Source organism: Triplophysa rosa, linkage group LG13, assembly GCF_024868665.1.
Source record: "Triplophysa rosa linkage group LG13, Trosa_1v2, whole genome shotgun sequence".
Classification (NCBI taxonomy): Eukaryota; Metazoa; Chordata; class Actinopteri; order Cypriniformes; family Nemacheilidae; genus Triplophysa; species Triplophysa rosa.
In genome coordinates this window covers 17948574-17971771 of record NC_079902.1, presented here as the reverse complement: position 1 = coordinate 17971771, position 23198 = coordinate 17948574, and the positions used below count along the sequence as shown (strand labels likewise).

The 23198-nt window shown below is 39.3% G+C and overlaps 1 protein-coding gene across 3 annotated transcripts in view; it reads right to left on the bottom strand.

Moving 5' to 3' along the window:
* The window catches only part of atp8a1 (ATPase phospholipid transporting 8A1), a 102249-nt gene that overhangs the window by 14767 nt on the left and 64284 nt on the right, over positions 1-23198 (bottom strand). For all 3 annotated transcript variants that reach the window (XM_057349636.1, XM_057349637.1, XM_057349635.1), the window contains 6 exons: positions 21603-21775; positions 19159-19342; positions 16902-17012; positions 7941-8015; positions 6124-6246; positions 1670-1748 (listed from right to left, as the gene is read on the bottom strand). In XM_057349636.1, the coding sequence (XP_057205619.1) occupies positions 1670-1748; positions 6124-6246; positions 7941-8015; positions 16902-17012; positions 19159-19342; positions 21603-21775 (745 nt within the window). The remainder of the gene's footprint in view (positions 1-1669; positions 1749-6123; positions 6247-7940; positions 8016-16901; positions 17013-19158; positions 19343-21602; positions 21776-23198) is intronic.

Genomic DNA, 23198 nt, shown 5'->3' with positions numbered 1-23198 from the left:
TGTGTACTAGGCTTTACGGATGAGTTAAGATGCGACGCTGGACTGTGAGTTTAACAGCTCTTCAAATCTGTTTTACTGAAACTCCATTAGCAGTAAAACAATAACACGAATGATTTGTGTGGCCTTGAAAAATTGGAAACTTTTGAATCTTTTGAAACATTTTAGCTTTGAAGGAATAGTTCGGCCAAATATGAACATTCGGTCACACTTTATTTTAAGGTCCAATTCTTGGTATTAATAAACCATTAACTATGACTTTGCCTCAGTAAACTACTAATTTGTTGCTTATTAATAGTTAGTAAGGTAGTTTTTAGGTTTAGGTAGGATTAGGGAAGTAGAATATGGTCATGTTGAAATGTGCTTTATAATTACTAATAAACAGCCAATATGCTAAAAATAGGCATCAAATAAGCAACTAGTTAATAGTGTGAATTGGTCCCTATACTAAAGTGTTACCAAACATTCTCTTATAATTTCCTCATTCCTAACGCCCTATAAATCGCTAAATAAGCACAAAATATGAATATCCATCTTTAACATACCTATTGTTTTGCTTCAGAAATTAGTTATTAACTTTAAAGATGGAGGTGCTTTTTTGAGGTTCACTATTTTTAACCCCGGATGAGAAGAAAACATGATAACATTTTAATATAAAATGATTCGTTTGTGTTCAGCTAACGAAGTATACATCTGGGATGGCATAAGGGTAGTAAATTATGTGAGAATTGTAATATTTGTATAAATTATTCCATAAAGAAACATTCTTAAAGGAATGTTCTGGTTTCAATACAAGTTGTTTCAAGTTGTAAGTGCTCTAATATAACTATTTTGGTACGCTATCATTACAGTTCAAATCGACCATTGAATTGGACTCAACAAACATAACGTCTTATTCCCCTTCCGTGACACACCTGCGCTTTATGGGTCATGTGAATAAAATATAACTGCAGCTGTAGAGATGCTAACATAACAGATCTGCTCAAATCATTGAGGAATAATTAACCATAGAGACAAACTCCATTTCCTACAGTTAAGTATAATCATTATTGTCGCAACATAATTGCTATAGTTTGTAGTTTAGTGCAATGCTTCAATTTAGGATTAGAATGCTTCTAATACGGGTTAATGTGGCCGTATTAGTCATACTCTGATCATCCAAAAGCATCAATACTTTGGCAGAGCAAAACACAATGAACACAGCATGTGGATCAGGAAGGTGTGTGTGCGTTCCGTGCGTGCGTGCGTGCGTGCGTGTGTGTGTGTAGCGCTGAAAGGTTGTCAGTCAGAGACGGCAATCTCTCCTTCTTTGTTTAAAGAACAGGTCTGAGTCTGTGTGGTCCTGTAGTCAGCCAGCTATAGCACACGCACACATCCGTTCACGCACTTACCACACTCATTTAAACATGCTTACATTTATAAAGACATGTATAAAAAATACAACAATTGAACTCGCATATAATACATGTTTTTTTGTGGAAATTCTGTTAAAAAGTGTGGTTGGGCGTGTCGGAGTGTGTGCGCCTATAATTGGTTGATTTTGAGATATTCATGGTGGCCGATGAGAAGCAATTAAGTTGAAGCAAGACCAGGCCTGTCTTTCACTCCGACACCCAGTAGTGACCTCAAAAAAACTAAACCCAAAGCAGCGCGAGAGCGTGTGTGTGCTTACCGTGCTGGAAGGCCTTGAGGGGGAACCAGAAGAGAATGACGGAGTGAAACAGGCCGTTCAGACAATGGGCCCAGAAGACCTGCAGAAGAGTGGAGGAGGGGAGAAGAAATAAGAGAGAGGAGCGAAAACCATGAGAAAGACTGCGGCCACCCTAACCCTGCCGCTGACCCCTGACCCCGGGCCTTTGTGGGCTCTCAGCACCGGGCTAAGTGGAAGGTTTGTCAGGCCTCCACGCTCAATGGCCACCCCACTGACAGACACTTTGTATATCCTGCGAGTGTGGTGAGAGGCAGGCACGGCAACGAACTGCAAGAGTTTTTTCCGTATTTCTTTTCTTTCTCAAGTTAGTCGCCCGATCAAATTTCTCCAATCGTTCCTTTGCGAGTTGGGAAAAAAACACAGAAACCTTCATGGATACTTTTAATACAAACACAGACGCAGAAGTTCAAGAAATGAAGATGTATTAGTCTGTCGCTACAGCGAGCGGTAATTTGGGAGCGTGGAAAAACTATCGCTTTCACAGGTAAAGCACAAAGCCTTTGAGTGTCCGTGCGTGTATATACAAGGGCGTGTGGTTTTTGGATGTGCCGTTTAAACAAATATCCTCCTCCAAAACCGCCTTGTTTTGAATTTACATTATGCACGGACGTGGCCAAACAAAACACTAATGGGCGATGTAGCATGAAACAGCCGTGAAATGAAATCGGGCCCGTCAGAGGTGGAGTTTCCAAACTCGGTTTCTTCCAGCGCTGCTCTTTTCACCCCTGCGGTCTCGGACTGTCCGCTGCTCGCAGACACAACACATTACTCCCACATTAAATAAAACCGCATAATAATAAGTCAACTGTATTACAAACTTAAATGCATATACATTAAAAAAAGTTATCTTCAGATTTAAGGGATAGTTCACCAAAAAATTGAATGTAAAATTCTTCACCCTCATGTCATTTCAAACCTGCACGAGTTTCTTTTGGAGAACGTTGGAAGAACGGTGGTAACCAAACAACACTGGCCCCCATTGACTTATATTATACGGACACAAAACCACGGTGACTCAAAATATCTTTTGTATTCCACAGAAGAATGAGTCATCTACAGCTTTCGAAAGAAAGCGAATAAATGAATCAGAATTTTGTTCATTTTTGGGTGACCTATCCCTTCAACAAAAATGTTTGAATATCTCCGACCCGAGTGTCCTGTAGTGATTTATGTTTATTGAATAAACAGTTTCTATGTACTGTTCTTCAGCATGCAGTGTTTAAAGGGATCGACAGAAAATTAATTCATCCTCTATTCACCCTAATGCCAAACCAAATACAGATTTCTTCCCATTACTAGTACCTGACAGAAGCGGCCCGGCCCACACTAAAACAGTTTGTCTTTGAACAATTTTTTAAACCGTGTGGTGGCCAAAAATATTTGAGGGGGTTGGGATGAGAGGAGAGAGAAATACCCTGAGATTGTCTTGTTCTGTGTTGTTTCACAGAGGCCCTCTGTGACCTCTTGACCTCTATACCCTAACCCTGTCACCTCTGCTATCCTCACAACAAAACAAAGCTCGGGGCTTCGACCCTCAGGTTACGGACTTATCCCACATCCGTAAAAAACTCCAATGGAGCCACAACCTGCCTGTTTTTTCTATTAGTGATGCCCTCAAAAACTTTTTTAAGAGTCCGGCAAGTTTGTGCCACAGACATACCGTAAATGACACCTCAAATGGCTTGAGGAAAACAAATATCCAAACACCCTAAAACCTGCATTGATACCTCACACAAACTTGCACACATGAAATATTTTACCTATTTATAAGACTTTTTTACCTAGAATGTACAAGATCGCACTTAGTATCACATTTATGTTTCAAATTCTAGCCATCACAAGTAAAGCTAAACACCCACAAACATACAGGCCTACAATGAATGCTAATGAAATCAATAAATGTTCATATTCGTTTGTCACAGGAGGCCCCGGACTCTCAGTATCCAAGCAGGTCGCTAAGAATGTAGATGTGAACGGCCGTCTGTACTGTGTGAATTAAAGGGCTGCATTCTGTGACAGCTTAATTGCTTAAACTAGCATGAAAGGATAAACTTAATTTTAGGCAACTACTGCCAGACTCTTTAATAAGCTTTCTTCAGCTATGTTGGACCACAAATAAAAGAGAAAGAAAGAGAAAGAGAGAGAGATGCAGTTTGTCAAGTGAGTGTAAAAACAGTCATCCTGGGGGTCTATGAGGGGCTTCGGTGTTATTAGGGAGACTTTAGTGTCAAGACTGTGTATAATTAAAAGTGAAAGGGGGCACAGTGAGCAAAGCCCTAAATATTTCCCACCTTTGTTCATCCGCAGACACTTCCTTTCTCTCTCTGTGCTTTCGGAGTCTTAATTCTCAACCAGTTATATGCACAAATGTAGATTTAAGAAGAAAGAGATCTGAGGGATGCAATTGTGTCCCTGTCTGTGAAAAGCAGCATTTTTTTGTGATTTACTGTTTTCTACATAATGTAAAAAACATTTTGTAAAAAAATAGAACCTTGATTATCTTTAATAATTGACTGAATAACGTCTCATCAAAGATAGAAATCAGAGTGAAATGAATGGCTGAAATCAAACGTTGAGGCTCCTAAAGTCAGAATTACGTTATGAAACTTCAGCCTGGATTTTACAGACAGGCTCAGAAATGCTCCTTTGACGTTTTCAAAATGTTGATGTTAAATTAAGCGTCAGACTTTTACAGACAGGATAGCTATCCAAATGACAATGTTTTCATACGAAGCCAAATATAGTCACTATAGGCTAAACCTACACTCTTAAAAATGAAGGTGCTTCACGATGGCATAGAATTATGTTATTTGTCTAAATTGTTCCATAAAGAACCTTTAATATCCGAAGAACGTTTCTGTTTTACAAAGGGTTCTTTGAGGCTAAAAAAGGTTCTTCAGATTATAAAAAGGTAAGAAAGAGATGGTTCTATAAAGGACCTTTGACTGAATGGTTCTTTGTGGAACCAAAAATGGTTCTTCTATGGCATCGCTGTAAAGAACCTTTCAAGCACCTTTATTTTTAAGAGTGTACAGTAAGTAAACCTACACCTGGGGAAAAATGTCTTTTTTTGTACTTCACCAAAAAAACTAATTTGAGGTAAATAAAAAAAGTACCTCTGAGTACACCTTTTTTACTGTAAACTAATGTTTTGTTTTTGGCATGTGAAAATTCCAGCATTTGTGTTACAAACAGCCAGTAAATCTGTCTCTCTCTATCCTGACCCCAGGGGTTGTGTTGTCTGTAATCCGTGTCAGTGTTGTAGTAAATTGGTCTCCACGCCATGCTGCGGCTGGAGACGAGACAACTTTATTAACACAGAGAGAGGTCAAGCCTACAGTCCGACACCCAGAGAAGATGGAAATATACTTGTCCTATATATACACTATCAATGTACAGTAAAAAAGAGTGGTACGATTTGCACAAGAAACAGATACTGTTAACATTGCTTCACATTTTAATTTCATTTACACAGTTTATTAGCTTCTAAAAAAGAGAGATGACCACTCAGAGACGGGCTGACAGAGAGGGTGTTGTACTAATGACTAAACCAACAAGGTGCTGCTGTCAAGCTGATTTTTTACGGTTTCGAGTTATAACAGGATCTGTTTGTTCAGCGGGGCTTTTAGCCGGAGTGATCACCAGAAACAAGTCAGCAAACCGTTCACAGTGTGACCCATCTATGAGGTCATTATCACCAAAGCAATTATAATACAATCACAAGGTTCTTCTATATATGAAGAGTTTGTTTCCAAAATAAGAAATTAAATCGAAAATTAGAAATTAAATAAAAACTTGATTTTTCAAAAATCATGTTTTTTATTATGTTATCATGTTTTTGTGTGTGTTTAATTGTGCTAGTTAGCTGTATTTATGTTATTATGGCTTAAATCGAAACGAACCAAGTGAAGTTTGATTGAAATTAATTGGAATGCACAATAAAAAAACATGATTTTTGACCAATTTTCTCATTTTGGAAATAAATTCTTCATATTTTCTTGTATAAGAGCTAACTTCCATGACTTACATTTTCAATATGTGTAATACATTATAATTTTATTATTTTCATAAACTGGTAATAAAATTTGATCAGATCTTCAACAAAGTCACAACAACAGTTTGCAATTTGCATAAAGAAATACCACAAGACCACTGACATGCTTTCATACGCTGTGAACACATAATTGTTCACGGTGTATGGCAGGAGTTAGAAATCAGCTTGAAAATCATGATCAGGATTTGAGTTCGCTTCTTAGTATCATTGTGTGATATGAACCATGCCTCAAAAACCATATCATTGTTTGTGTTACCTTTTGTCTTATTTTGTGATTTTGAGATCAGATCGAATCAAACGTTATTGGGGAAACTTGGCTAAACAAAGTTTCATGTTTCTTGGTTGAGTGTACAGTTTTTACCTTAGTGTTGAAGCCCATTGCATTCTGGGAGGTTTTGTAGAGTTCAGGGTATTTCAGCATGTTCTCTTTCCTGCAGGATCGCTCGAAGATGCCCAGAGTGAGAGGAGGCAGAGCGGTAAAGATCTAAAGCAAGTACAAAGGAAAAGAAAAATAATTACAATCATTTTAAAGCTGATGTAACTTTTCAACATTGGTCAAAACCATTCAACAGTTTTTTTTAAATACGCCTTTCCCAGCATGTATTTCAAAGACAACAACGTAAAAATAAAGTTTTAGACTCGTTCCATTCAACAAGTGTAAACATTGTTGCCGTGTGGTGCTATCAAAATATTGCTCTGTTTGTTTTATCACCCTGACCAGACAGATGGAGCAACATTGTCGCTCACCCCCATGTCTGATCTGTCTGACTGACCTGCTCGAAAAACAGTCAACATTTCTGCAAAGCAATAATATCACAGATATGAATGACAGACACAGACCTAATTTGATAATGATGAATTAAAGGGACAGTTCACCCAAAAACCATTTTTTTTTCACCACCTTGTCATTTTAAACCTGTATGACTTTCTTTCTTCTGCAGAACACAAACGAAGGTATTTTGAAGAATGTGAAGCACTGGTTTTGTGTTAATACTGTACAATAGAAGTCATAGGGACCAACGAAATATCTTCTTTTGTGTTCTACAGAAGAAAGAAAGTCATACGGCTTTAAAATGTCAAGAGGATGAGTAAATTATGACAGAATTGTTGTTTTTGGGGCGAACTACTCCTTTATAAGCAAATATGTGAATGTGAAGCTTGTATGCACAAGCACATATGTCAAGTACCACACAGCTTTCTCTTTGCTCGCTGCAACCCACTGAGCATGCAACTTTGGCATTCATCTTATATGTCCTCTCCCGCTCCACGTGCAAAAAAATGATTTCAGACAAACATCTGCCACCGTGCCGGCAGCCTGTTAGCAGAACTCCAACATGCTTTCATTTTCCTGCAGTGCTTTAAGGTTTCTGCGAGCGGCAGCTGTTGAAAGCGAGAGGGGCTGTTTAATAGTCCGGAGGGGTGTGAGGGGTCAGCCCGTAAGTTTCTCTCACTGGTCCAGCTGGAGCTGCCTGGCTGTGGTTGACGGGCCAGCAGACACGGTCCGCTGGACTTCATTCTCCTCCATTCAAGGGTGGATTCGGCCCGTTGCGTCCAGCAGACCCCCTCTGAAGCTGTGGAATTCCCGCTCTCTCAGATAAAGAGAGAATGTGACTGGCCAAGTTGTTACTGGCTTCACAATGCCAATGATCCATTACACGGGACTGATGAGAAGCCGTGTTCGAATGATGCTCTTTGTTCGAGCGTAAAAAACTATTTCTTGTGACAATTGAGTTGGGAGGTTTTGCTGTTTTGCTTGCTGCAAAAGGAAATGCATCTACAAGATTTTATGACAAAGACAAATCATATTCCATTATTTTCAAATTCACCATGTGTGTATTAAAAAGTGCCTTGATTCAACCTCTTTCTTTATCACCACCTCTGGCCCGTTTAACTCGGATCTTTGGGGCATGAGCGTGTGTTGTTGCAGTACATTCAGGACATAGTTCTGGGCACGCGGGGAATATGGATTTGACAGGCGGCCATAAATAAGAAGCAGATTTTTCAGGACAGTGCTGACACGGGCCGCAGTAAAGGAGCCGTCTGGGGTGCCGCGGCTAATGAGTTTCTTGCCCGTGCGCAACAGGGGAGGGATTTAAACACATTTCCTCTTACAGTAATAAAGAGAGGACAGTAAATCACAGACGCACACGTGTGTATGCAAACGCAGTTAGTGCTTACCACATTGTACAGCCCGATGCACCACCGCTCGAACAGAATCTGACCAGAGAAGCCGTTTACAAATGCAAACCAGATCTGAAAGACAGAAAAACCAATGTGATGTTAATTACTGGACCACATGGCAGTTCTGACGCAGGAATAAGATCCTTAATGAACATGATTACGTTCCAAGTTAAAACACAACAAATAAAAAAGTATATTTATTTTACATATTGCTGCTGTCTTTCAGAAACCCTGCATCTCTATATTTTGTGATTTTCTTTTTTTTTTACCAAAAATCATGATTATTAGTCATCCTTTATGTTTGTCACGGGGTTTTGCAAATATCTAAATTATACAATATACAATTAAAAAAGCATTAAAAGTGCTTATCAACTTTTTAAATAATTAAATACCATGTTGTCAGTGTTTTTTCCATTTCCTGAAAAACAGTGAATTTGGGCATGATCCAAGGTTTCAGTAGGACATTCACATTTACATTTTACATTTATTAATTTGGCAGATGCTTTTATCCAAAGCGACTTACAAGTAGGAGAGCATATAAACATATTGTCAACACGCTTAACAGTGGACAGTGACGATATTTAACATAAAAGAGAATGCACAGAATATGTAATTAGTTACTATTTTAATATTTCCAATTATTAATTTATAATGAATGTACATGTATTCGTATCTGCAATCGCGAAATTAATACATTATGTATTCCTTCATTTCCAAGAACAGTGGTGACCATATGAGAATCATTAAAACCTCAATGTTTGTGACCAGTTTATATACCCCCTCATTAATCACATATTGTCAGCTTTGTGTGTGCTTAACTCTGGATCATGTACAATTCGAGAGAGAGAGAGAGAGAGAGAGAGAGAGAGAGAGAGAGAGAGAGAGAGAGAGAGAGAGAGAGAGCTGTGACTGTTTCATACACTGCATCATTGCATTCATTCCAAGATCTGTCTTCAGGATTAATAAGCCAGGTGTGGGTCCGTTTTTCATATAGACAGTGGGGTCCAAAAGTCTGAGGCCACTAGTGAAATGCTTCAGGTTTGCGTTTCGTAATGTAAAATTTGACAATAACAAATTTAGATTTATGTTAGTGAAAGCTCTATTATATGAAAGCCCACATGATTTTCACAGGTTTGTACATCCATGTGATACCAGAATGACTTTTGAATATTCAAAATGAGAAAGAAAATCTGCCTTTTTGTGCAAGGGAACTAATGGTCAATGTAAAAATGAATAAGAATAGTTAATATAAAAAATACCAGCAGTCTCAGCAAATCTCAGCAGTACAGTTGCACTGGAAGGGCCACATCAAAACAGAGAAGCCTCACTGAATCTCGTGATACAAAGCCACAATCTGATCTTAACACATCATCACTCGGCAGACAGCCTTATGTAAAGATGAAGAGAGAGACAGCATGGGATGTTAGTCCTGGCAATAAGACAGAAAGAGTCTGCAACAGTTCCCATGACTTCAGCCAGAGGGGATTAGAACAGTTCGTAAATCAGATGCACCGCTTCCCACCTTCATCAACCCCTAGTGTCTCATAACACAAGCAACCGATCCCAGATCGGCATTTCTAAAAAAAATTGTGGTCGGTTCAGAAGTCTCTCTAAAGATTTAAAGATTTTACTGAGCTTAACGGATGCAGACTATGCAGGCAGAAGATCTCAAATGAGAAGGAAGATAAGATAACGTCTATCTAAACCATATGCAACAGAGATGACTTCATCACGTAATATCTCTATTGCTTTAAGTAGACTACCAAACACTCCAGAAATGTCATGGTTATGACAGCTGCTGTACAATTTCTGTAGTTTTACATGAGCATGACAGGGCAGATGAAATCTGCAAATCTGAAATTGGGATGTGAAAATTCCTACACGCTGAGAAATATCCTCATGTCTGAGCATTAAATTGACATCGGCTGCATGAACAAATAAGGTGCTGAAAAACATGAAAAACATCTGATGTTGAAGAACGATAATCACCTTCAGAATTCAAGATGTTACATTCATTTAAATATAAAGCAGAAGTGAAATAAACACAAGCGCATTGCAAAAATAAATTAGTAAATTAAAGAGAAACACAATGTTGTTCAAAAGTTTAGGGTCACTTATCTATCAATATTTTTTATACATTTTAGAATAACAGTAAATGCATCAAAAACTATAGAATAACACGTGAATTATTTTGATAAAAACTGAACAAAAAAATAAATATATATAAACGTATAAATAAATTAGGGCTGTGCATTTAACGCGTTAATTATAATTAACGTGTTAGGGAAAATTAACGCGATAAATTTTTGTACAGCATTTAACGCCGCCCCGCCACAGTAGGTCATCTTACATTTCATACAATTGACTGAATTTTATAAACCAGCTTTTCAAGGAATCAAACCATGATGCTTTTAAAGCTGGGCTCTTTTTGACTAATTTTAATCGATTTCATAAAAATCTAAATATAAAAAAACTGCTCTTGTAATGAAATAAACATATTCTCGCAATTCTATTCTCTATAAAACCAACCTGATCTCTTGGGAATTCATAACTATTTTACGAGGTGGCTATTTCGTATGAATTTGTATGATGAGAATTGTAAAAAACATATGATTATTCGAAAAATGCAATGGCGTGATGTGATCATATTCAAACGTGTGAATAAGATTGTACGAACTCATACGAATAAGCCACTTTGTAAAGTAGTTACCAATTCCCATGAGAATGTCTTGATAAATATTTAGCCTACCACCTTCAGATCCAAATGTTTTAAGACCACGAAAAACATTTCAATTAAGTGACCTAAACATTTGAGTGATAGTGTATAGTGACGATGACTGCATCCTAACCAACTCTCTGCATGTGTGCGTGTTTGAGAGGTTTGTCGTGTACCAGACGGACATTTCCTCGCTTCATTTGACTCCATTATAAAGGCATGAATTGCTACAAATTTTGGGGTTTTGACGGAACCCCCGACAGCGGCCCCCATCCGATACAGCACAGCCCTTCATACTCGCACACACACAGCACATCCACAAGCCCCTCTCATTCAATAGTGCGAGCCAATGCGTGAAAATGTTCCCTAAACAAATGTCTGTCACCCCTCCCCTTCAGCCCTGCAGAAAAAGAGAAAGAGGTGGATTGGCCGCGCTCCCCCGATACAACCCCCCCGCGGCCACGCCCACCCGTTCCAACTCCTGTTTTTCTTTCCATCAGGTGCATTCTACCGTGATATTGTTTTTAAAAGAAAGCTGCTGCATCTGAATCCTTTTTGCACACACGCAGCTACATTAGTGAATGGTTTTATTTGTGTGCTATACCCTCAACCCTCACTCAACATCAAAACAAAAAATGATTTGTCTAATTTATGAGCTTTTCAAACAGCGAGGACCACCCTAAAATGTCCTCGCATTGTTTTTCATACATTTCATTAGATGTTTAAGGACATTTAAAAAACTTTGTCCATGCTTATATACAAAAAGTATAGCCATGCATGTGCACACGCGCACATACATTCACAACTATATTACGAATACCACAAAAAAGCGTCGCTTTGTTTTCCCTTTTACAAGCAAGTCACATGGTGCGATTACATCCTGGACTTCTAGGAGCCTCTCAAACACGCAGTTTGACCAAAAGCCACATGACACACCGAGTCGTTGTAGCCAGTGGCATGCTGGTAGTGGAACAGGCGGGTCAGAGAACAGCATGAATGCGAGACTCCCTCATTGACGGGCTACAGGCTGCAGGACATTGTTGTGCTAAGTCACAATAAAGCCTCTATTCATTAGCAGCAGTACATGCATATGAGAGAGCGTTTTGGCCTGGTCCTCCAGGTCCTGTGAGAGCCCCTCTCCCTTCAATGAGACAGATTCATTGATTTGCTCATTAGGGGCCAAAGACACAGTGTGGAGGGCTCTCGCTTTCTTTTCCTTCTCTTCTCATTCAGAGCGGTTCGCCGTGGAGGTGTGACTGCCCTCTACCCTCCGCTGCACAATCTGAAAAAGCGAAGGGTGTGTGTATGTGTGAAAGCCAGATTGTGTGGCCCTGTGAGACTTGCCCAGAAGGGCTCTTGGCATATTTTTTAAGGAATTTTGAAATCAGCGATTCCACCCCCTTCCTGTGTTCTGAGCTTGGGCGGGATGGGAAAGGGGAAAAAATTGTGCCATTATCACGTGCTACTTGAAAAACTAAAACTAAGAGATTAAGGTGGCAGCTGTATTCTGGCACTTGATTGTTCCAAGCTGGTTTAGATGTAGGGACTTGCCTGAGCTGGTAGAACATCGGAGATAAGCTAACATGTTTAAAAAGACAGCAAGACAACCTTTTTTTTGGTTTTATAACAAATTCCTGACACAAATGTCACTGTAAAGTTTCTACGGTGCAATACACTGTAAAAATCCTGTAAAATAAAACGAAAATTTTGCTGCATCTGAGGTGACAGAAATATACTGTAAAATAACTAAACGTAAAATTCCAGTTTTGATGGGTTTCTTGTAAATTTGCAGTCTTTTTTATATAATTTGATGTTTTCTGACCGTATTTTACATCTACTTGAAGAATCTAAAAAAAGAAAACGAGTAAAATAAACGTTTTTTTACAGTGTACGGTGGTTCTTGTAATTTAACTTCCTTATTATTTATTTTGTGATTTTTATTGTTTTTCATAAATTTGAATTAGAATTTGACAGAGTTTTTTCCATTTCCTGCGATAAAGACGATAAATATTAAGTTTGATTAAATAAGGACTCATTGGTTTTATAATAAAGTATATAAAATAAAAATATATGCAAAATATGTTTTCTATTCCAGTTTTTCAAAAATGTCTCCAAATAGCTGGCAATTCAGCTGCTCAACTACCTAAAATCAGTTTGCATGAATTGGTCTAAGCTGAATTCTCCAACAGAGGGACCCCATTAAAACAACCAAAGACCCTCTCCATATAACTTACAAAATGAAGGGCAACACAATAAAGAAGAGGCATTAAATTCCTGTGTGTGTGACAATGTGTTTTATAATGATGGCACCAGAGAAACTGCAGGGTCGTGGGCCTCCTCTCAGGACTTCAGTCTCTCTCTAATGATGCTGTGTCTGTGAATGAGGCTCTTGTAATTACTTCAGAAATGCTCCTCATCCGTCAGCCCTGCCGGTGCCTGCTGAAGAGCTGTCAATCAAGCTCTTAAGAACCCAGCGAGATAATGACAGCCAGCACAGCTATTTGGCTGTAAGAGAGGCTTTTTCTATGTCTCAAAGAGGCTAATCCAGCTAAGTTTCTGAAAAGTTTTTTTCCTGGCTAATTTTTGCACATGTCTAAAGAATGCGAGACAAGATAATGAGGGCTAAACAAACCAGCACGGCAAATGATAACATCTTCCGCATTAACTCCAAGAGTTAGACTTCAAATCCAATTGTCTGAAAAACTGTAACCAAAAATGAAAGATCGTGTGTTGCGTTGTGGTTACAGTTGAACAGACTTCTGTCTGGGAACATTGCAAATAATTCTAGCGCTCGGTTCCAATTTCCTAGTGCGCTCCCTTCTTACTGACTTGTTGTAAGCTTGTTACTGAGCAAAAATATGACTTTTTAAATAACAAAAAACAAGATAGCATAGCACACAAATGTTGTGAAAAACTGTTAAAGATATATAGCCACGGAAAAAATTAAGAGACCATTGCAAATTTGAATTTAAGCAGCATTTCTAGATGTATTGTGGCCATTCCAGTCCTGTATTTGTTGAATTTCAACAACATCAAACCTCAGGAGTGACAAAGTCATCCAACAGTAATGTTAAAGACTGACAGCATGACAAGACGCATGAGAACTGTGATAAAAATTAAGGTCATCACATTTTTTTTTGGAACTTTTCCTAAATAAACGTACAAATATTACTGTTGTATTGTTTGAAAGTGAATATGAACTTGATTTCTTTGCAGTATTTGAGGTCTGAAAAATACAGAGCATCTTTCCTGTTATTTTGACCTGTTTCTCCAGTTTTCATTTTCTGCAAATAAATGCAAGTAGAAATAATATTTTTAATAGAAATTTGGGAGAAAATATTGTTAGTAGTTCACAGAAAGAAACAAAAATTACCATTTTACCTAAGCACTTAGTAAATTTAGAAAAACTGAAATATAAATGATTTTTGTAACGTCTCTGCTCATCTCGAACTCAAATGATTAAAAAAGTAATTTGATATGGAACTACAGAATCCAAGGTTTCCGGAAAAAAAGAACAAGTACGTACGTATATATTTTAACAATGCGCCAACCGCAAGTGAAACGGCCACTAACATCCTTATTCCATTTCCTTCAGGTTAAAGAAAAATGAGATGAATAAGCCTTCACAGACTCAAAGGTAAACCTATTAGGACGACAAATGTATCCCTTTAACCGACCCTTGGGAAGCAAGTGTCTTGAATTTCAGGCCCTTACAAAACCGAGGTGTTTCTGGTGTGAGGCAAGGAAACAGTAAAGCTTTGCCCCATTGTTCTTCAAAAAGCCCCTGACTGAGAGGGGGAGTATATTTTCTGCCCATAACAAAAGCTGGGTTCTGGAGAAGATATATTCACTTCCAGGAGCCGAGATGCACTTTTCAGTTCTCTTGAAGACTCAAAGGAGAGCTTAAAGAGAAAACTACAAAAAAGAAAAGTTGCTAGAAGTATTTGGAGGGCGTGTTCGAGAAAGGCCATTTACTGTACATAGTTGTACCTGTGCCACCTCTTATGCAAAACAGAAAACAGAGGGAGAGAGAATCGGTTGTTTCTTGATCGATGAGAAAGTGTGAAATGTGATCACGGCCAGAAATGTTTGTGTTCACCGTTGAACTTTCGCTGTGGAACAAAATACGGCAACCCAGGGCAAATCCGCTTTAAAAAATTCATGAAAGCCATCCCTCACAACATACCGAAAACGTTTAACATATCAAATTCATTGAACCGTAATTGCTTACAGCTACAAGGTTTTGAGAGACCATAGATTCCCACGGATTTCATCCACAGAATGTTAAAACAGACTGGAAAGAAACATCACATCTCCGCTGCATTTAGAAAACAATACCACAAAGGCTTCCCAAACTCCCACATCTAAATGCAACCAAAGCATGTAAACAGGAAAAGGCTTTGGCTAAGCTAACCCACAAACCCACCCACAACCGAATGACACAGCACAACATAAAAGAAAGGCTACACACGAAAATTCCATCCAACATCATGTCATTCCAAACCCACTCAGGAGAATTTTGTATTGAGAATGTATTGACCACTCCTTTCTACAGTATATAGGAAAATGGAGATCTGGGATATTGGGCTACAAGGTGACAATAAAGCAACATAAAATGGTCAATATGACTTTGGCACAATATGCCTAGTCATTCAAAAGCCAAATCTTTCATATGGCTTCATTTTTATGGACCTTGACAGTAAAAATAAACATCTATATGATTCACAAAACAGCGACTCTAACATTCCTGCTTTCATCTTCAATGAGCACACGCAGGAAAATCGCAGACGTTTGGAACGACATGAGAGCGAGTCAACTACAGAATGTCCTTTTTTGCTGCACCATCCCTTAAAAAAAAGAACATTTGAGTATTCATCTCAACTTCTGTCTCTCTCAGTCTCGAGCAGTCTTGGATGCCAACAATCAGGCATCTGAGGGGCTGTTTGGAGATTTACCACAGCACATAAAACACAGACGAGATGAAGGAAAAAAGGGTTCACAGGTCAAGTGGCACATCAGAGCAGGAGCGCCGAGGAAAAAAAGACGGATTTCTGAAGAGCTCATGTTACTGGTATAGTTATACGGCTCGTGAGCGCTGGTGTTGGTCTGTTGAGCAAGCAGCTCCCTGATGGTCAATATAAAATGATACAGTTCATAATTTCACAATTTTCTTGCTAGTTACAAGCTGGAAAAAGTTACAAACAGGATTTGAATTTCAGATGCTGCTGGAAAAAACTACTGCTTGTCCTTGTGGTATAACATGTTCATCGCAGGATCAAAATGACCAAACGCCCCTCATGATAAAGCTGGTGCTGATAGCAGCCCTTTAACATGTCAGGTCACTCTTGGTTAAGTCTCTGAACTTACTATCAGCACCAGGTCTGGAAACTGTCAAATGCCATCTCAGATGGATTGCCTGTGGGCTCCATCTTGACAGACCTGCACTCCTCCAGCAGGAGCACGTCTCTCCTCCACCCACACATGTGCAATGCCAGTCATTGAAAGAGTTTTTCAATCTTATCAAAATAAATGACCAATAAGAGGCTTTTATAGAGGCTTTTATTTCAAGAAGACAAACAAATAAACTGTTGTTTGCCATTTAATGTTAAATACTCCTTGAAAGGATAGTTCACCCAAAAAATTGAATTTTGTCATTATTTACTCCCTCTCTTGTCATTACAAAGTATGGGACGAGCCTTGTTGGAATACTGCGTACAGGGTGGAGGGCATTTTTGCATGATTGACATGTTGTGTTGCTGTTGTATTTATTTCAATGCATTTAAAATGGGATGGTCAATATAAAATTATACAGTTCATAATTTCACAATTTTCTTGCTAGTTACAAGCTGGAAAAAGTTACAAACAGGATTTGAATTTCAGATGCTGCTGGAAAAAAATGATGCTTTGTGCCTTTCTTTCTTCTGCAAAACACAAAAGAAGATATTTTGAAGAAAGTTGGTAACCGAACAGCACTGGCCCCCATTCACTTCTATTGTATGGAACCAAATCCAATGCAAGTGAATAGGGGCCAGTTAACATCATTCCTCAGAATATCTTCTTTTGTGTTCTGCGGAAGAAAAAGTCATACAGGTTTGAAATGACAAGAGGGTGAGTAAACAGAAGTTTTATTTTTGGGTGAACTTTAAGACTACAATTCATTAAATTTGGTGATTAATATGGCGAATTTAATAAGTAAACCGTTGTAATTGTTGCACATACAGTAGCAAGTGTGACTTTCTTACCTCGATAATGTAAAGCACAATGTTTTTGTAGAAGCAATACAGGATGCACTTCGCGACGCGGTTGTAGTTCCAGGCGCCGTGAACTAGCAGAAGATTCTTCAAGTATTTGAACTGTCAGAGGAGGGAAGTCACAGAGATAAGCTCATTAGTGTCTAACATTTTCGCGAGATCTGTTTAATACAAAACTCCAGTTCCCCCTCCAAGAACGTGTTTCTGGATTCTAAAATAAAGAGACAATCTTATCGTTCTTGGGTAACAGGAAGCCCGAAGTTGCAGGGGCCGAACCCCGACTGTCTCACAAACATTCCATTTACTGCATATTTTGTAAAACTTTGTAAGTTGTTAAAAAGCAGGAGAAGACAGAAAGCACATCCCTGCTCTCTCTGGGCTGAACTGTAATGCACTTTGTTCATAATGCCGTACACCGTGAGCTGCAAACATGACCGTTATCAATGAACAAGACATGCCACGTTTCATTTCCTCATGAGCGCCCTGATGGTGACGGCGTTCTAAACCATCATTCCTGTAAAATAAACAGCCGGGTTGCTTTTCTGGGGGCAGAAACAGCAGGGTGGGTTGTAAGGGGTACGGAGCGTGTTTGAGGGGATCAGGGGTTGTTTGACCTCTGCATTTGAGCTGACGGAGCTGTTGACAGACAGACTACAGTGGGGTCTGCACGCGGAGCCCTCGTCTTAAATTCTGTTTGGTTTGCGGGTCCGGCGCGAGCCTCAAGCGCAAGATGTTTCGTAAGTTGCCAACACGGCAGAGTTCCTTCATACTGATTTAATACTTTATGTAAACGATATAATCGCACCTTCAAAGGAGACCCTTCAAAGCAAACCTCAAAGCCTAGCTCTAACACCAATTTATAAAGAAGTGACAGTGAGGCACAAGCAGTCTGTGCTGATCTGAGATCAGCTCGGGCAGCACATGAATCACAGAAGTAGACATCATTGATCTTTATGTATAAGAATTTACAGATTCACACAAATCCAATTGCTAAAACTTCCATTAAAATCTCTTTGCTAATCTTTCTAAAGCAACTGCCCCTCTATAGCAACAATAAATGAAACCAAACGAAACAAATAAACAAACTTGTTTAGACATTGGACCCATGGGAGAAGGGTCCCGCCCATCGTTGTTTGACCCAGACCCAATGATTTATAGCAACAATCCTAACTTCCCTTCAGTCTATATAATACCATGAATGTCTTTATCTACTTCAACACCTAAAGAAAAGCAGCAATGTGAGAAGTTTTAATGGTGCTCTACACATGACACTGGATTTAAATGATGGATGCATGCAGCTCGATGGTAGAGCCCATTAAAGTTCACCGTTTGATCCAGGCCGTTTCACACGAGCCATTTCGCTGCAAGGCAGGTTAGATAACTTTCTGCAAACCGACCTGCGTTCACTAGCATCCATCCACAATACCATAAGGGTACTTAAGACAAGACAAGACGCTTTCTAAAGTAATCCGATGCATGAGACAACAGACTGCTCGGGCCGCCTGTGGCATTATTGAGCAAGTGCGAAAAGAGATGTTTTCTACGAACCGCACAAAACATGAAATGAATCATGGGACAGAGATGGAGAGCCGTGTTGACATCGATCCGCGACACTTGAGATTTTCTATTGTTACCTGTACAATAAAGATTATGCTGTATCAAAATCAGAGAACGACAAAACATCTTTTTAATTAAGTTTACATAAGAGGGGAAGGTCTAGTTTCACCATCATCAGGGGTTTGAATAAGAGAACACGCCAGCTATGTAAACTGACCTGACCGACCCTTTTTGCCATCTCAGACTGCAGAATCGATGAGCCACGGGTTTTAACCTTTCACCTCAGATACCTAATCTCAATCCAGATTCATTTTCTGGGTGTCACACTGTGGTGACACGAAACAAGAGTGTTGCTTTAGAAAACGAATATGCTTCAGTTTTAGAAGTGTAGCTACGCTCCTCGAAAAGTCAAATGCGTTTGAATAATTAATGCAAATAAATACGATTTGTTAATATAATAAGACAATATTATAAGATATGTTAATATGTCAATGCAAATATTAATGCAAATTTATAAGATCTGTCAATAATTAAATGAGTAAATAATCAAATAAAAAATAAACACATTAGCTATATTAATAGAGTACAGTTTAGCAAAGCATCATACTGTTTGTTTTAAACTGCACATTAAACTAAACTCAGACCAGTTCTGTTACTCCCTGTAGGCGTCTGTAATCCTATCGTTTCTCACCTGTGCAATGGAGTAATCGGACGAGTTGGCAGCCTGCAGTCCCTCATTGCCAGAGATCCCGACACCCACATGGGCGGTCTGGATCATGCCCACATCATTGGCTCCATCTCCAATAGCCAGAGTGATCACTTTCACTTGCTTCTTTACCATCTCGACCACCTCAGACTTCTGCAGAGGAGAAACCCTGTCCAAAGAAAACAGAACGTGTGGTTAGTTTGGAAGGTGATTACCAGAAATCTGGTCATTGTTTGGTAGTTCTTTGGTGTGGAAAAGCCTCGTCTTAACATTCTTCTAGGGTTAAAAAGTACACTTTAGTTTAATGAAGAAAAAAAAGGGTTTCGTAGCACAAGCACACATTCGTGATGGTGCCTTCACAGGGGAATCTCAAGCTATTTTTCTTCTTGCCAATTATTGGTGTTGACAAGCATTTGATATTTTGCCCATCCGTTGTGACAAAGCGGTGTTCACTTTTCAACTTGTGGTTTAATGAGTTTGTCTCTTTACAGAGACAAAAGATCACTTCAAATCTTTCCCACTTCTTTATAAAAAAATTACCTAAAGATGAGAAATAAATAGCATCGATTAGCAATAGTATTTAAAGGTCCAGTGTATGAAATTTAGTGGCATCTAGAGGTGAGGTTGTGAATTGCAACCGACGGCTCACTCCACCGCTCACCCCTCCCTTTCCAAGCACTACGGTGGCTGACACAGCACTAATAAACCAAATTTTTTTGTGCTTTTTTGAAGGAGATAACATTTTTACGAAACTCGCTTTGTAGAGCAGTGTGTGCGTTTAATGCTACTGTAGAAACAATAAGAAGACATAGTTATGTATATTATACTGCATTTCATTCAATAGATACTCCAAAAAATGACACATTGGACCTTGTGTGGCAGTATTTCAATGCATTATAAAACCAACAATAGCAACATCAAGAAAGTCCCAACGAATACATTAACCGAAGTTGCCAAATGCATGTAAAATCCTTTTTTTATTCTTTACCGTCTAATTTACAAAAGCCAAACAAAAAACCTTTCAACAATAAACACCTTTGCAATTGTGCAGCACTAGCAACAATCTATAAGTCTGAAGTTCTGAAGAGCTGCAAATGTAATTACCTCACGCACTTGGCAGACAGTTTTATCCAAAGCGACTTACTTCCTACAGGCTTTGCTTTTAATCAATGCTCATTCCCTGGGAATCGAACCCATGACCTTGGCGTTGCTGGCACCGTGCTCTACCAATTGATCTAAAGCTCCGCATACCAGCGAAGGGCTGCTGCGCGTTACGGCACTGCATCATCCGTGTCAGCGAATGAAATGAAAGTCTCGCCGCGGGTAGAAAAGCTCCTCTGAGGCTTAACCCCGACTCGACGTTCACAGGTCATTCTATAAGCAACGAGTGATGTAAGGCTCTCCAGTGAACAGGAGATTGCCCCCGATATGGGAGGAGAGCTCTAGAGTCAATTTAATGTTAATTCATCTAGGACATAAGTGTGGCCCAACATGTGTGCGGTGAGTGTAAACAGACCAGATAGATTACATCAAGGATTGCATAATGGCTATGGCACCTGTGGTGTGCGTTGTATCTGGAAATCAACATTGATTTTTGGCAGTTCCCTGTCATGCTCAATTGGTTACTCCTGTGTTTTTCCTTCTCTAGGTAGCTTTTTGGCCTGGTTTATTCTAGTCTACACACACGCACACGCACACGCACACGCACACGCACACGCACACGCACACGCACACGCACACGCACACGCACACGCACACACACACACACACACACACACACACACACAGTTTGACTCCATCCATATCTGACTGACATTCAGACTACAATCCACTATTATAAAAAATAACACTCATCAGTAAATTGCTGCATTGAGAGCACATATAATTATGTTTATTGGGAAGGTTGTGACCTAAAGGGAAGGTAATTTGTTCCTTCAACAGCACAGCGACGTGCCTCGTAATTTTCTGCCAGTCACTTGATGTTTTTTTAAGTGAGGAGAAATGACTAGTGATGGCGTCAGTTCCCCGAGGGCAGAAAAGGTTATTAACGTACAAAAGACATATTTAACACGCACCTGTGAAACAGTAAACATTTGAGCAGAGCTTGACACAATGTCCTGTATATTTTCAAGGTTTAACAATGGAAAACACATCTAAGCTTCTATGCGCTCACGGTGAAAAATTGCAATAATTCGACTCTGTATTTATTTTTCTAAATGAAAATTTTCAAAGCCTATTTTTCACGTTTTCTGCCACGCAAAATCGGACCCATTTCTTTTTCAATCTGAGGTACTAATAAATCAGAACTGGTTAACCAGTTGCTGAATTATTGTTAGGCTCTAAAACGCTTGGAACACTTTAGACCTTGGGTAAATAGAGTTTTTTCTTTATTTTTACAGCACTCTCACATTAGAGCTCTCAGGTCTTACCTGCAGCATATCACAGCCTTGCATGACAGGGCCAGATCCAGGAAGTACTGACGGGCCCCGAAGGTGAGGGCATACTTCAGCGTCTTTCCGTCAATGATAAGAGCAAAGTCGTTCTCTTTGTGCAGAGCATCTCCCAGTATGCCGCAGTGATGACTAAGGATCTCCCTCGTACCCTGCACAAAAACACGGTGTATGGAATAAGAGTTTTGATTTGTGATATTAATGCCTCTGAACAAAATTTTGTGCAAAAAAGAACTACAAACCAATAATTCGTTTTAAGAGTTTCAGGCCCTGTTTGCACTTCAGATGTTCTTTTGAAAATGCCAACTGTGCAAATCGTACAAAAGCAATGCCAGACACTACATTTATTATGATGGGAATTTAACTTGATCTAATATGAATCGTAAGCGTTTGCAGCTCTCTGACGAGAAACCACATCGCAACACTGGTATAATTTCCCCTTTTTCCTTAATGCCAATGTAATCATCCCAAGAATAACATGAAATTTCACACACGGGGCACCAGACACTTTTGCACATGTGATTTAACGTCTGTTTATCGTCAATGCACGGGGCATCAAAGTGAGAACGTGCATAAGGCACGCTTCATTACGGAAAGAGTAGTGGAGAAGCTGGCTGTGATGGTTCGTTTGTTAGAACAAGGCCTTTCAATGGCCGTGACCAGGAAACACAATGGCTCCGAGCGCTAGCAAACTGCAGACCTCTCTTCCTTAGAGTTTGAACAGAATCAGAACGTCTGGGTTTATGTGTTATTTCTGAGGAATGTCCTGCTCCAGCTGTATGGGCTCAAATTGGAAGCCAGGAATATTTCTGTGTGTTGATTAAAACCTGGAAGATCTTAATCAACACTGTCTAGACCTGAAAAAAAGCAGGATCCCTGACTTGACCTGGCTGTTGTTTTTATACTTTACTTTTACTGTTTTAATGGCGAAAACGGCACATTCAGCAGAAAACATATCTCGTAGTATGAGGTTGTTATTGTAAGGATTGGGCACGTGTGGGAGGAAGGTCCCGTGTTTGCATTAGAAATTCTGTTAAAACCCAATATAATATTCCCATAAAAAAGTCTCTCGTGTGTCGGAATGATAGGGCCTCATAAATGTGGTCCAAATCCCAAGAGTCACACCTGCTCTTGGATCTACAGAGGTGTATAAGTGTAGAGTAAAATCAGCAGGACATAAGAAAGAGTTAAAGATATGTTAAGACCATAAACAGACCGACTGTTTTATATTTGATCTCACATTCTTCATAGTCTGAGCATTGTGAGTAAACAAACCTTTGCATATCTCAACCTGCAGATCCTGTTTTGCAGCTGTCCATGTTTCTGGCCCTACATTCCATGATACTGAAGATACACAACTTAAGCCATGTTTTCCAAGTACTAAAATAATGGCTTATAAACTCTTTTTTGGACCAAATACAACTAATTTCTTTCAAATTTGTCAAAGTGCGCCACAAAGTCCCCAGGACACCAGAATTAGAACTAACATTCTTTATTTCTGCAAATTTGTGTTGTGTATTAAATTCTTATGTACTGCAATATGTTTTGTCCACTATAGCCAGTTTTAGGCAGTAT